General features: G+C 42.3%; 1 protein-coding gene across 8 annotated transcripts in view; it reads left to right on the top strand.

Moving 5' to 3' along the window:
* Positions 1-15,000, top strand: part of LOC138032147 (sorbin and SH3 domain-containing protein 1 homolog) — a 44,371-nt gene that overhangs the window by 25,487 nt on the left and 3,884 nt on the right. For all 8 annotated transcript variants that reach the window (XM_068879753.1, XM_068879751.1, XM_068879752.1 and 5 more), the window contains 10 exons: positions 908-1,098; positions 2,349-2,686; positions 5,026-5,140; positions 5,432-5,713; positions 8,616-8,711; positions 10,185-10,209; positions 10,344-10,393; positions 11,276-11,340; positions 12,987-13,139; positions 13,850-14,015. In XM_068879753.1, coding sequence (XP_068735854.1) covers positions 908-1,098; positions 2,349-2,686; positions 5,026-5,140; positions 5,432-5,713; positions 8,616-8,711; positions 10,185-10,209; positions 10,344-10,393; positions 11,276-11,340; positions 12,987-13,139; positions 13,850-14,015 — 1,481 coding nt within the window. The remainder of the gene's footprint in view (positions 1-907; positions 1,099-2,348; positions 2,687-5,025; positions 5,141-5,431; positions 5,714-8,615; positions 8,712-10,184; positions 10,210-10,343; positions 10,394-11,275; positions 11,341-12,986; positions 13,140-13,849; positions 14,016-15,000) is intronic.

The raw sequence follows: 15,000 nt of genomic DNA, 5'->3' as shown, positions 1-15,000 counted from the left end.
TCTTCCGGTTGCCGTCCGCGTCTCAAAAACGCGCGTGCTTAAGCTCCCTAATATATAATGACCGCTGTCGTAGATTTGTCAGCTCCCTTAATTTTAACGAGATTCTTACTCGTCGGTACACTAATCTGTCACACTCTGAAAGGGAGGCATTGTGCACTCTACGACAACGCGCTGACGTGGTAATCAAACCAGCTGACAAAGGAGGAGCTTTTGTTGTTTGGTGTCGCCCTCTTCACTACCTTCAGGAGGTTCATAGACAGCTATCCGATCTCAGATTTTACGAAAGACTCAGTTGAACTAAAGCTTAGCTATCCAGCTGCATGTGCAAATGCCTTCACGGTCTTCGTATTTCGCTTTTCTCTGAAAACTGATGAGAACTCAATTAATTTTAGATATTTAACAATTATTCCATGAGCGCGCGTTGGATATGAGATGGTAAATAGCCAACGAGGCGCGTAGCGCCGAGTTGGCTATAACCAGTCTCATATCCAACAACCGCGAATGGAATAATCGTTTTATTAAATCCCTTAAACTCCAAAAATTTGGAAGTACGAAATACGAACGAAAAAAGCGAGAAATTCCTAGCGAAATCGAGAAAACTTGATGAAGATGCGATGTTGTGTAATACCTTGTGGTCAGACAGACGTAGGCTACTATACTTCTAAACGTCGGAATTGATCCAAACTTTCCACAAAAAAAGTTTTTTCTTTTTCTTTTTTGGCTTTATTCAAAGAGAATTTTCGCTTTCCGGCCAAAAAAAAATTACTTTAGCTACGCTTAACGCAATCATTTACCATATAAGGTCAAACTGAAGGGATATGAGCTGATAACCGAGTTTGAGTGAACCAATCAGAGCTTATCCGAGGTCGAAAATTTAACAATAATTAATAACTCACTTCCGTTACAGGAAGTGTGGGTGAAGAGAGAAGATTTCAAGAGCCGCAACTTTCCATAGCACCCATGTCAATGAGTTCTTCACCGCCCTCATCGTACATTGATCAAAATAGATCTCCCTCATCTGTCACAGTTCAAATGGAAGAGAAATATCTACCGCCCAGTGCCACAAGCCTGTACGAAAGTCGCTTTCAAAGACGACAAGTAAGTCATCGTATCTTGATGTGGATATGTTGTTGGATCCAGCATGAAATGGCCGCTAATGCGGGGGAATCTTTTCACATGCAAATTATTTTATCTGCATTAGCCTTCATTTAATGCTAGATCCAGTCTAACCGTGAGGGTACGAAGCTGGCTCATTTCATCGAGTCCTTTTACTACGGGAACACAGAAGGCCAACAAATTGACCTGCTCCCAACTGAGTGCGTTCATAGTTCAGATGGCAGAGCGTTGCACCGACATCGCAGAGATGGGTTCCAATCCCGTTAAAGCCACATGAAGTGTGAGAATCACTTTCCCTTTTCATGTTGTAGTTTTGCTAGCATTTGTGCGGTGGTTTATAGTATTTTACAATTATTCAACCGTTGTTGTGTTGTGCAATGCTGGTGACAAAAAGGAACTCCGATTTTAAAAATATTCTCGGTTTTCACATGACGTCACAGCCGCCATGTTGGAGCCCCTAAACAAAGAAACGGTGGCCATGTTGGAGCCCCGAGCAAATCCTCCGGGAATTTAACTCTATTATTATGCAAACGTTTTCTTTTGTTTTCGTTGAAAAACATGGCTGTTGATCACGTGAGTGAAAACCAACAATAGCGAATGATTTATAATGCGTCATATAAAACTCCTCTTTGAGGTTAACTGCATTAGCCACACGTTACCGCATTCTTTTTGGTTTGACAGTACTACGCTGGCTCTAGATTGGCTTCAAATCTCGCGTTACAATCACTGCCAGTCTGAGGTAAAAGCAAACCCAATTGTGATTGGCCCGCATTGTTTTCCCGCGCTCAGCGCCGGCTGCATGTATTTGCTTTGCGTTCATGATTGGCTTATTCGAACGTCTTGGTTTGTTAAAACGAACGATAAAAAAGGTAAACTCCGACGTTTCGGAGTAGTCATGACTCCATTATCAAGGAAACATAATATCAGAAAATACAAATTACAATATTTAAAACGATTTTTGGTGCGAAAAATTAACAAGGGTGCGAAGAATTTACCTTAATCTTCGCACCCTTGTTAATTTTTCGCACCAAAAATCGATTTAAATACTGTAATTTGCATTATCTGATTTAATGTTTCCTTGATAATGCAGTCATGACTACTCCGAAACATCGGATTTTACCTTTTTTATCGTTAGTTTTTACAGTTTTATGCTTCAAGACATATCTTGGTTTGTTGCATGGGATTGGCCAAAGTTATGTACATGGCACTCAATACTGAAAGTTTCTCGTTAGGGTCCAACAAGAACAGCATCAGAAGAGCTGCAGATCAGGCAGCGACCACCATCTGATGAAGACGTATTCAGAAGGCAAGAGGAAGAAGCAACACGGAGACGGATGGAAGAAGAAGAAGAAGAAGAACTGAGACGGAAAGAGGACGAAGAAAGAAGAAGGAGGGAAGCAGAGGAGGATATCAGGAGAAAGAGAGAGCAAGAAGAAGAACGATTAAGGCGGGAATTTGAGGCAGAGGTCGCTAGAAAATGGAGAGAGGAAGAAGAGCGGGCGAGAAGAGAATCCAGCAAACCGCAGTTTATTGCCAGAGCCTTGTATAGCTTCAACGGCCAAACTGAAAAGTAAGCTATCGCGTGGTTGATGGGAAGCACTAGTTTTTAATAACTGGGTCATTTAACAAATTGAACATGGTTCAGCATAGTCTGTAGTGACTGTACTCTTATCTAGAACGATATTGGTCATCACAGTGGCCAAAATGTTGTGCGCCTCGTGAGTTCACAACATGTTTTGAGCACTGTGATGACAATTATCCTTGTCGATAAGAGCACAGACAACGCTAAACCAAATTCGATTTGTTGCGTGACACAGTGACGCGAGCAACACGCGAGCATCGTTGTCTAGACTCTTATCGACAACGGCAAATGGGCCAGTGAGTTTGCGAGATTACAAGCAATTGTGATAAAATTTGTAGTCGTTTGCCAGGTAGCGTGGTCTTTGAATGACAACACTGAGAACTCGGCATTGAGTGACATGGGAATGGCGCGGGGAAGTGAACCCTCATTTCCCTTGCAGCTTCGTGGCTCGTTTTGTCGCCAGCTTCGCAGACCATGGCATCTAAAGCCCCGAGTTCAAGTTCATATTTCGTTTTAACGCATTCGCTACTTCTACAATCGGGCTCATCAGGTGACGTTTCATTCAATTCGTTTTGTTTTGTCAGGGGAATGTTTTCATCAAGCGTTCTCCCACTGATCAATGCAACAATAAAGGTGTCAGCCAGCCTTGAACGCATTTTAAAAACAACTTTAACTGCGTCCTCAAGACCCAATGCCTTTGTTTTGTAAAATGTTGTTATTTTATAGTCAACTTGCATTGAGCTTGCATTAAAAAAAGGGAAAAAATAGTTGGTTTTTGAACTGCACATAAACTTAAATATTTTCCGTTAGTAACATGAAAAACGCCTTCCAAACAATTTTGTGGTTTTCCAAACTCGCAAATTCCGCAAAAATAGGGCCTTCTTTCTATACTTGTGTGCGTTATTCAGCAAAAAATAGCAAACTGATACTCTCCCCTTGAAGTTTGCAGAGAGAGTATTAATTATAGAGGTGAAGATGGTGAATTTTCAAATTTTTTTAAAACCATAATTTGGCTGTACAGAAAAAAGGACTTTTCATTACACTATCCTAAACACTAATACCCCACTGCAGGGCACAGCGACACCATTTTTGGAATAGAAAGTTAATGCCGTGAGGCATGATCTTAACAGCAGCTCTTAAAATGACCACTGGAAATACTCAATTCTTGTACGTTGTTGCTATTTTAAATCTAGGAAAAACCTACTGCATGATCTTAAACTATGTTTGTTTTGCTGAGAAATTACCACCGTAGTTGTTTGACCAGAATGCATGCCGTAGAATTTCTGCGCCACATGACGAGAACACATGCCGCAGAACTTATGCGCCCTGTTTCCGGAACACAAGCCGCAAAGTCTCGCCTATTTTTGCGTCAAACTTATCACGCAAGTTCCGTGAAGCTTAAGTCATTTGGACCAACGACCGCGAGTCAGATAATTGTATTTGTCATTTCATGCTACAATTGCTTTGTAGTGCAAAATTGTTCAAAAACACGAATGAAAAACAGTTTGTAACATAAAATCGGCCCTAGACCCATGCAACCCGCCACCCCCCAGTCGCGTCCGCGGCCAGTTTCGCTGTCTTAACGTATCTTGAAAATGGTAAAACAGTTTTTTAACAATAAAAGTATTATTTAACAGTAAAAAATATGTGGGTTTAGAGGTTCTTTAAGCGGAAGAAAACTGAAGAAGATAAAAGAAAGAAATCTTGCTTTAGATTTGACGTGACGTCACGGCGGCCATGTTGGTGTCCCTAAACAAAAGACCGGCGACCATGTAGTTGTCCCCAACTAATCCTCCGGGAATTGAGCTCTATTATCATGCAAACGTTTTCTTTTGTTTCATTGGAAAAACAAGGGTTTTTTTTTACTGGTCACATGAGTGAAAACACTCTATGAAACACATGAAATCAAGTCTGGTAATCGAACCCGGAGCACAACGGTGGACGGCGGGGGTCAGTTGGTACCAAGCTCCGCCCTTAAAAAGCATTTGAAGCTAGGAGCCCATCACCTGGAGCGTGCAAGTTACCTATTTTCGTGCAACGGCGTTTTCACAAGAAAGGTTATTTTATAGATTGAATTTCCCGCTAATGAGACTCCGACAGGAGCCCGATGACCAATTACAAGAAATTAAGCTGACATCATAGGGTCACCGAACCGGAACTGCCTTTGTTTTTTGACCTAATTCGCGGGAAGGGCTAGTCTAAAAATAAACCTACTTGTGAAAACGCCGTTTCGCAGACGCTGTATGGAAGTTGCACGCTCCAGATGGGCTCCTGTTGAAGCTTATTTTTATGACAATTACTGAAAGCCAAATTTTATAACGTTACAGGGAGTTGTCCTTCAGAAAAGGGGATATCATCAACGTAAGGCGGCAGGTGGATAAGAACTGGATTGATGGTGAACTCAACGGCAGACGAGGAATCTTCCCCACTAATTATGTCGAGGTTTGATTTTTTCATTTAGAGTTTGATGAATTTGTTAGCAAGCATGGCCACTGTAAGTAGCTCCGTACCTACAACAGCGCTTTACCGAAATCCTGGATTTTCTATAGTCGCCTTCACAACTGCTGTAGTTGCTTTCTCAAGTACGATGATGGTTCGTTTGGGAAATTGTGTCACACCGCAGTTCCATGACTTACTTACTATCACGGTTCAAGACGTCTTCCAGTATTCCTCACAAAGACAACATAGCGTGACATAGACCCTTTAATTATGTGCTCAATTCTTTATGTACAGGTGCGCCCTGTAGATGAAGACGATGGACCTCCATCCCCACCTACCGCAAGACAAAAGACGGCGCCCCGCGTCCAAGTGATAGTAGAACAATCACCGCCAGCGGCACAGCAGCAGCGCCAGGCCACGAAAACCTACTCTCAGCCACCACAGGCGCCCCAGGCTCAACAGATTTCGCCGCGTCCCACGACGCAGCAAGCAACAAAGAACGTGAACGTAGAGGGTGAAGCGAGAGTAAGATATAACTTCAAGGCAGAAACGCCTAGAGAACTGCCATGCAGTAAGGTAGGACCTTTGGCCTTGTTTCATTTGTTCGATTATTCATTCGTTCACGTTTTTATTCTCTCTCCGATTTTAAAGCGTTTTGAGTAAGTTGTGTGGGGATTTATTTTTGCTTTTGCAACAATAGGCAAACGGCAGGCTGGTGCGTGTTAAAGTGCTCCTGTGACCAAAAATTCAGTTCTTATTTTTCTTTGGATTTCAAAACTATGATCCGCCATTACTAACTTTAAGATCTTGAGAGAGCTGGATCGAGGAGAAAATGACGTCAAAGTCTTACTAGCTTAAGAATGCAATGCGTGTGTACGCCGCAGAATTAATATGCAGCACGGAAGTTTTGAGCTTTCAGACTTTTAAACTCGCGCTTTGCATTTATAATAAGCTGCATTCACTTGCTGAAATTTTAAGCTAGTGAGCCTTTGACGTTACTTTTACCTGGATCCAATTCTCTGAGGTCCAATCGGTCAGGTTTGAACGTGAGTAATGGCGGATCGGGAAATCCAAAACTTACACTCAAAGTGAACGGCCTTTGGATAAAAATCAAAGCTCAAAATTTCTCCAGACTGGTGTTAAGCAGACACACTTTCAAAATTTGAAGAAAAAGGACTTTAAGAACCTTGTATTTTTTTATTGTACCTATGGCCTTCAAGCAAGAAATTAGGCTGCGTAGCTGGCGAGTATTTTATCGTGGCATTTACTCAAACGCGCGAGTAAAGCGCTGGTTGCTCCTCTGACGGTGTTTTCACGAGTGGCATGGTGACGAGTAAGTTTGATTTCACTCGCGGCCAAAACACAATGCAGCAACCATCGATTTATTCGCGCGTGTTGAAATAATCTCGCGATAAAATATCCCGGCAGCTACGCAGGCTTGCAAGAAACTGAAGGAATGTAGATCAAGGTTTCTGGCTGTTCATCCTTGTCCGCCATCTTTGTTGCAAATAATGCTAGAAGCCTAGGCTTCAAAATAAAATAGCGATTCGTGATTGGCTAGCAGCGCGCACGTGACTCGATTCATAACGCAACATTGTTACGTCGAGCAGAATTGTTGGTCGCAATGTGTGATCAAAAGCAAACTCCATCCATCACTTGATCGAAAAAAAATGTGGGACGAACATCTTCCAACTTGGGTGGCCAAACGGTCGAGCAAAGTTGGAGCGTTGAATCCAACTTTGTTCGATAGTTTGGCCAGGGCTTAACTTTAGTACATTCCAGCATTAAGGCCCGTTCAAACGGTCATGATAGTTGATGATAGTTGATGATAGTTTCAACTATCACGCACGTTTGAACACGAACTATCATTCACTATCATCAACTATCATCAACTATCATGCAGTTTGGACATGTTCAAATTCGACATGATAGTTCATGATAGTTTTTTCCGTTTAACCGAGCGGATGATAGTGCATGATAGTTTTTCGGTCAGCGGGGGTAACCAAGGTGGGCTCAATGCAATATGGCTACCGCAAGTTTGCCATCATCCTGTGAGCAACAACAAAACAATAATTTGGACGAATATTCGGACGACAGTGACGCTGAAAGCGAGAAAGTGAGAAAAGCTAAAAAAGCTAAAAAACCACTAAAATTGTGGCAATAGCTGCTCTTCTCGGCTGATACACAGCCACGAAATTCAAATTCAAATCCCCGCCATATTTGTTTACAATCGCGCGCGGTAGGAGACTAGGTACCAGTTAGCTACGCCAGCACATTGCGCGATTTCGTCAACTATCATGAACTATCATGGACCGTTTGATCGCAAACATGATAGTCAATGATAGTGAATGATAGTTGAAACTATCATCAACTATCATCAACTATCATGACCGTTTGAACGGGGCTTTAAATAAGGTCTATTCATTCAACTACAATATACCACGATAGACAGGCAATAGGCCTACGGTACTTGGCCCCTGTTCGGCGGGGCTCTTTAAGAGTCTCACAAAGTTTCATGCACCAACAATCCGCGACAAAATTAGTTAAGACAGTTTGCCAACAGAGTACAATCATTGTTTGCAAAAAAAAATAGTCCAAAAAAGACTTTCCGGGTTGCCGCGCCCCACCGCCCCCCCCCCCCCCCCCCCCCCCCAATCAGTGTTGTACCGCTGTTGACAAGGCTCGTAGGAAACAGAAAATAACCCAACATTTTCCCGGGGGGGGGGGGGGGGGTGAGGGGAAGGGGGCATTTTCGAACCGAGCTTGAAATAGATCCCAAAGGATAAGAATGTCTCAACAATTTTGACGCCGATTGACGGTTACAAAATCAATGCATTTACAGCAGCAACAACCACAATCACTTGCTCTACTAATTTGGGATTCTGTAAGTCAATTCAAATCACATGAAATAGAGTACTTCGACGATTCGGCAGCTATTTTGATTATATTGTTTAAAAAGGTATTATGGGATGCTCAGAGGGCAAATTAATATGGATTTTGCCCCCTGCATGGGCATCCCATAACAGCTATTGTAACAATATAATTCAAAATCGCCGCCATATCGTCGAAGTAGTCTATTAAAGCAGCTTTAATAATCAAGACAGTGCTACTCTCTAACTTACTTTTATTTTTTGTTCAAAAGCCGATCAATGCTAACCCCAGATTAAAATTAACAAAGGAGTTTATTTCTCTACTCCCAACTGCTGTTCAACACTGATGTTCGGCAAAACTTTCCATTAGAAGAAGTCAATCTTGAAAAACAAAAATTAGCAAACGAAACTGTAACAAAAAAGTTGAAAACATGAAACAAAAGTTTACGCTAATCCTGGATTAAATGAATCGGCTCTCGAAGAACCGGGCCCTGAGTAATCTCATTTGGCAGATGTGGTACACTCAGCTGTTTTGTGTACCTTTGGAGAGTGGGTGGCTTCAGTGTTGGAGCTGAAAATATAAGCTATGTTGTTTATATTTTTTTCAGGGAGATATCATTGCCTTAGTTCGCAAAGTCGACAGTAATTGGTACGAGGGACGGGTGGGTGACAGGAAAGGAATTGTACCCTCAAGTTACTTAGAGGTGAGTTATTGAACGTTTGTTTTACCCAGTCCACTTTTTATTTTAAAGCCAGATACAATTCGTTTAATCGATTTCCTTTTGTGTATATATCCAGTTCGAATCCCATTGAAGTCAGCTGTATTTTTCGGGTGTTTAGAAGACTCAGTTGCTTAAAATTGCCCAGCTAAATGCGAAGATCACTATTCATCAATTTCGTCTATTCCCTTTTACTTGATCCGTCGCGACAAAAACTCAGTTAACAGAGTTGGCCTTGAAATAACCACGTAGTATGACAAAGAAACTAATAATAGGTTTTAAATAAATTTTCATCGAATTTGAACCAAATATGGAGGATCTGCTCTCTTTTTCTATTGTATATATCAACTTTTATCTCTTTATTCATTTCCACATCTCTTTTTTCGTTTCCCAAGGTTAATACGCAGATGCTTTCGCTAGAGCGATTTTCAATGATTGAGTGTCGAAAGTAATAAGCGAATTGCTGTGTTTGTGCATTACTTCACTCAGTGATTGGTTCAAAGTTCTCGCGCCACTTTTTCAACCAATCAGAAGTGAAATCGAAACCAATCGTGGCTCGCGTGTGCACAATTTCCCGCCCTTTGTGTCGGCCACGTGTCATTACTTCGAGTTTTGATTGGTTTACTGGATTGTTTCCGTTCTTTTTGATTGGCCAAAGTAATTACTTTGGTTTTGCTCTTACGGCACTCGATTGAGACTGGTTCTATATGAAATGAATCATATATTGAAGTGCGGATATGAAATCAAGTGAAGCTATGATTCTCGCAGCAATGAACGCAATTATAACGATTGCGTAGAAAAGCCTGAAAAACTCAGATCTTCAACGGGATTTGAACCCCTGACCTCGCGATGCCGGTGCGACGCTCCCACCAACCGAGCTATGAAGCCACTGATGTTGTGAGCTGGTCATTTGTGGGTTCATATGTTCCCATGATGAAAGAATCAACGAACGAAACGATATATGAAATTGTCACGGATTTTTAATCCCGTTTAAGTCCTGAATTGTTCATGCTTCTCTACGCACTACGCAATTGCTGAAACTGCGTTCGTAACTGCGGGGTTCATAGCTCCACTTGCTTTCAAGTAAGCGAATTGCTTTGGTTTTGCAATACTTCACTCAGTGATTGGTTCAAAATTCTCGCGCCACTTTTTCAACCAATTAGAAGTGAAACCGAAACCAATCGTGGCTCGCACGTGCACATTTTCCCGCGCTTTGTGTCGGCTACGTGTAATTACTTCGAGATTTGATTGGTTTACTGGATTGTCTCCGACCTTTTTGATTGGCCAAAAATTACTTTGGTTTTGGTTTTGGTTTTACGACACTCGATTGAAACTCGCTCTATCCCCTTTGGCCACCAACTACCATGCATTATCATCGGCTATCGATAACATTTCCCACTTTGAACACGTTCAATGTCTTTTTACGATGATCAGTGATGGTCAGTATTTTCTTACCAGGTTTACAGGGAACCGGAAGTTCAAGGTGAGTGAATTTTTCTGTCTAATTTACACTGTCGTCTCATTGCTACAGTATAAGTTCATATGCATGACTTCACTTGTTCTTTTAATTTACAAGGTTATAAATTAAAAACAATTTTCCATGTTTTTCTTCCGCAGTTGTTCGACAGGAACAAGTGCAACCCGCCCAGTCTGTCCGTGTGGAGCAGGTGAGGGAAGAAGGAAACAATTGTTGTAAATCACTTCCTTTTTTCTTCAGATTTTACCTGACTGGATTTCAAGGTCCGTCATTACTCACGTTCAAAACTGACCGATTAGACCTCAGACGGTTGGATCTAGTGAAAAGTACAATACAATACAATACATACTTAATTGACCGCTCCCCATAGGGGCTTTTCAGGGCCAATGAAACACAATCAACGAAACAACAGAACACAACAACTACAACTGTTAAGAATCCCAACTGGTCGGAGGCAAACCAGTTGGCTATTTACAAGTGCAGCTTGGAAGTTGAACCAGGGACTACCAGGAACAAATTCAACGAGTGGTCAGAGCGGGTCTTGAACCCGGGATCTCCGGATCTCAAGGCAAGCGCCCTAACCACTGGGCCACACTGCCTCCTACGTTAAGGCTCACTAGCCTACAATTTTGGCGTGTAAGGGCAGCTTCTTTCAAGCGAACTCAGTGTGCATAAAAGCATTCGGGAAAATTTAGTTTTTGATTAATAACCCCAAGTTGCAAAAAAACAAAAACAACCAATTAGCCTCACAGAGCATGGTGGAGTTCCAGGTAGTGGCCAGAAGGGGACTGGAATCCAGTGCAACCACCTGAAAATCCAATTGTTGCTTGGGTGACTGGCGTTCGAAGGGAAAGAGAAAGACGAGGTTGGATAGGAAGAACTTCGTGCGCACGAGTACACGAAGTGCGTTCTTCGCGCTCTCGCGCGCATGAAATTTTTCATACCCCGTAACCCGATGCCCTTTCCCCTTCCAGTTTGAACACCTGCAACTCAGGCTAATCCAACTGATCGTGTAGCCACTGGAACACCACCTGGCGTTTATTAAGTCAATTTTTTATGATTTTCTGTAAAGGCTCCGGATTACGGAAGAACAGACTACAGCTATGATCAGAGACATCAGCACCAGCAGACGAGAGGGTAGGACAATCTAACTTAATAACTTGCTTTACATTTGGAAAGCGTGCATTCAGTTGAAATCATTTTCATCTCCTCGTTGAAGTTGAGGATAAGTAGTGTAAGAAAGGTAGAAGGTTTTTCAAAGGGATGGGAATTACGTGCTTCCGGGATTGTCGGAGATAACGATTGTTTACGTGGTATTTTCATGGGCATGTGGGTTTCCCATCACCTTGTGTTTCAAAGCGGAGCTTTCTCTTTTGGGTATAATTAGTCGTTATTGTATTTGGTTTGATTCTATCTGGTTTTTGCCTTTGACCTGGAGCCAGTCCCCGTCTTCCAAGTGAATACTCTGCTATTAGAAACGGAACGCTCTCGTCACCAGAGCCTCGGATCGACTCGATGCTCTGGGAAACTCTATGTAGGAGAACATACGCCGTAGGTTTCTTATAGCCAAGAATTGGCCATTTGACCCTTACGGCGCCTGCTCACTCCTCGTGCTAACATGAATGCACCAGTAGATCATTTTACAGTTGAGTGCTTAGTTACCTGGCCTATGAATGAAAGTGAGGCTGGAGTTGACCTTGTTTTGATATAAACCTCACTTCTTTTCTTATGTAAATGCTTACTAATTAGTATGACAACAACATCATTAACATACAAAAAGGAGGTCGGTCGGTATCATAACAAGGTCAACACTAGCCTCTCTTTCATTTAAAGGCCAGGGGCCCGTTTCTCGAAAGTCCCGAAACTTTACGGGCCATTTTCGGGTGTCACAATTCCCTTTGTATCTCAAGAACGGAGAGGATTTAAGTCGTCAAACTTCACAGTTATTTTTCTTTTTGTTACCTTGAAAACATGTCAAAAGATCGGCTTTCCAAAACAAGCGGTTGGCAGTTTCACAAATGGCTTTTCGGGCCTGAAACAGGCCCCAGATAACTAAACCAATGAGAAGACACTTTGTTTCAGGGTTCCCCAGAGCTCTTCTCTCCCTTAGTCAAGATAAGAGAGCTCTCTAGGGTCGAGATGGAAAAGGGAAGGGTCTTATTGCGCAGGTGACTTGAGCATCAATGTTCTGAGTTGCCTGGACACTACTTTAGAACTCATCAGTGGGCGCGTACGATTTTTACGCCAAAGTAACCCCTTTTAAGACGTGTGTGCTGTATATTTTGGACAATCTGTACTCTATTCCATTCACTCTGCAATCAGGAGCACAGTAAATGGAATACTATTCCGTTCTTTTGGCCCAAACGAAGAGGTAAACCGCATATACCCCGTACTTCTTTTGAGGCTATGACCTTCAGGTTTCAAGTTTCGATACTCTACCGAGGAAAAAGACATCTCCTCTTCTTTCATTGTGTATGGAATTGTTCTGAAAGCTAACGCCAATTACGGTCGTCGATCACAAGAACTAACTCATCACGTGGACTGATAACCTTGTGAGCCAAGCAAAAGCTTTGCATTTCAATTTTCTCCAAGGGGGTCAGGAACAGCTACCCAGCGGACAGGAACGTAACTTTCCAGTGGAAAATATGATTTGCAACCCTTGTAAAAAGGCTCTGTCTTGGAATTGACATAGCAGGTGTACCTTCCTATTTATGGGCTGGGATTATTTTCGTCAGATCCGAGCGTCCAGCCATTATAATGATAGTTTTGATTTTATCACTTAGTCCTTCCGGTGGTGTGCACGCAGGCCAGGCCACTGCTGCAAAAACAACACAAGTCAAGTATATCGAGGAACCAGCTGAACCTCGTTTTGGTGCAGGCGTGGTCGCTCATGCAGTTATCGACGAACCAAGGATAGGAAGTGAACAAGGAGAAAGGTACAGGAATTGAATGACAACCTTAGTTGAGATTTACAGTGCGTCGCGCCTTACCGTGGCCATCTAACAAAGTTTTTTAATACTTATACGTCAATCAGGGTGAATGAATTTGATTCACAGTCACCCCTCCTTCCAAAGTTCGTACGGTTGTAGTTTAATACCGTTGAATGCGTTGTTTGAGTTGACGTATTTACACGTAATTGTCAAATGTGAAAGTTTGTTGGGTGGCCACGGTAAGGCGCGTCGCACTGTAACGCTTGTGACTTTTGAAAACGTGTGGAAGTGAATGAGAGACCACTGCACACAGAACCAGTTGGTGATCTGAGCTGAAGTTGAACTCGAGCGCCTTCCTTCACAGGTTAGCACTTACTTGCATCGTTCAAAATGCCCGCGGACGTCTCCTGACAATTATATGACGCAATATTTGCATCTTTATTGGACAGAAGCGCCGTTGCCTATTTACACATGTATTCTTGGACTGCTATTACTCTTAAATTGTATTTAATTTCTTATGGATCCGTAAAAGGTTTTTGGGTGATCAGTGTCTGAACTGTGTGTCTTAGAAATTGTCTCATCAGCTTTGTCAAGAATCACTGTAATTATCGTGCGTGTGTAGTGACTGGTAAACCATGAATCAATGGCCAATCACAGAGAGAAAATCGGGAAGTACAGCTCAGTGCATGAGCTTAAAACGGTTTTAATTCTTCCAGGTATCGTGCGATGTTCAGTTATGAACCTGTCAATGAAGACGAGCTGCGTCTTGAAGAGGGAGAAGAAGTGATTGTGTTGGAGAAATGTGATGATGGGTGGTTCGTCGGCACCTCTGCTCGCACCAATTTGTTTGGAACGTTTCCTGGGAACTATGTCGAAAGAGTGGTGGGTAGCCTTTTGCTTGTGAAGTTACTCTAAATTCAGTTGTCGGCTGTACAATCGAAGAATGGTGCACAGCAGTCAAAATCTGAGCATGCGTAGAGACCATTTGGTGTCGCGGACTAAGAAACGCATTGCTGAGTTGGCGCATGTACGCATGTTTGCGTGGCCAGTGAATAACAGGCTTAAAGGAGAAGTTCACTCCAAAATGACCATCCCTTTTTTTATCGATTAATGAAAAGTTCATGTGGAGAACAGCTTGTAACCAAAATTTCAATCTAACCTTGTGAAATCCTTGTTAAAAATCTTGGATTATACTTGACGTCATTGAGCTGATCTGATCCCTCTTCGCTCGAAAATGTGAACAACATGAACGGTGTTTAGTCTATTTGACCTATTTGAGCAATTTATGTTGCTGAACAAAAAGGCATGCCTGAAATAGAAGAGGAATCCCGACAGCTTTGTGTGTTCAAGCTTCCCGCAAAACTTCAGGTTGAGCTCAATGACGTCACGCATAATCCAAGATGGCCGCCTACATGTGTGTATTTTTGACAAGGATTTCACAAGGTTAGAAAGCTATTTCAAGATTGAAATTATGGTTTAAAGCTGTTCTCCTCATGAACTTTCCATTAATCAATTAAAAAAGGATTGTCATTTTGGAGTGAACTTCTCCTTTAAGTGCCCCTGTGACCAAAAAAATAAAATCTTATTTTTCTTTGGATTTCAAAACTGTGTTAGCTAAACATTAAGCGACCAAAGTTTGAAGCCTTGATTTCAAAAAAGACTCCTGTTGATTATAACTGGAATTAACCTAATGGTCCGCCATTACTAACTTTAAGATCTTGAGAGGCAGTGTGACCCAGTGGTTAGGGCGCCTGAGATCCTGAGATCCCGGGTTCAAGACTCGCTCTGACTACTCTTTGAATTTGTTCCTGGTAGTCCCTGGTTCAACTTCCCATCTGCACTTGTAAATAGCCCACTGGTTTGCCTC

This window comes from Montipora capricornis, chromosome 14 (genome assembly GCF_036669925.1).
Source record: "Montipora capricornis isolate CH-2021 chromosome 14, ASM3666992v2, whole genome shotgun sequence".
Classification (NCBI taxonomy): Eukaryota; Metazoa; Cnidaria; class Anthozoa; order Scleractinia; family Acroporidae; genus Montipora; species Montipora capricornis.
The sequence above is the reverse complement of the archived record's forward strand: the minus strand, read 5'-3'. Positions and strand labels throughout refer to the sequence as shown.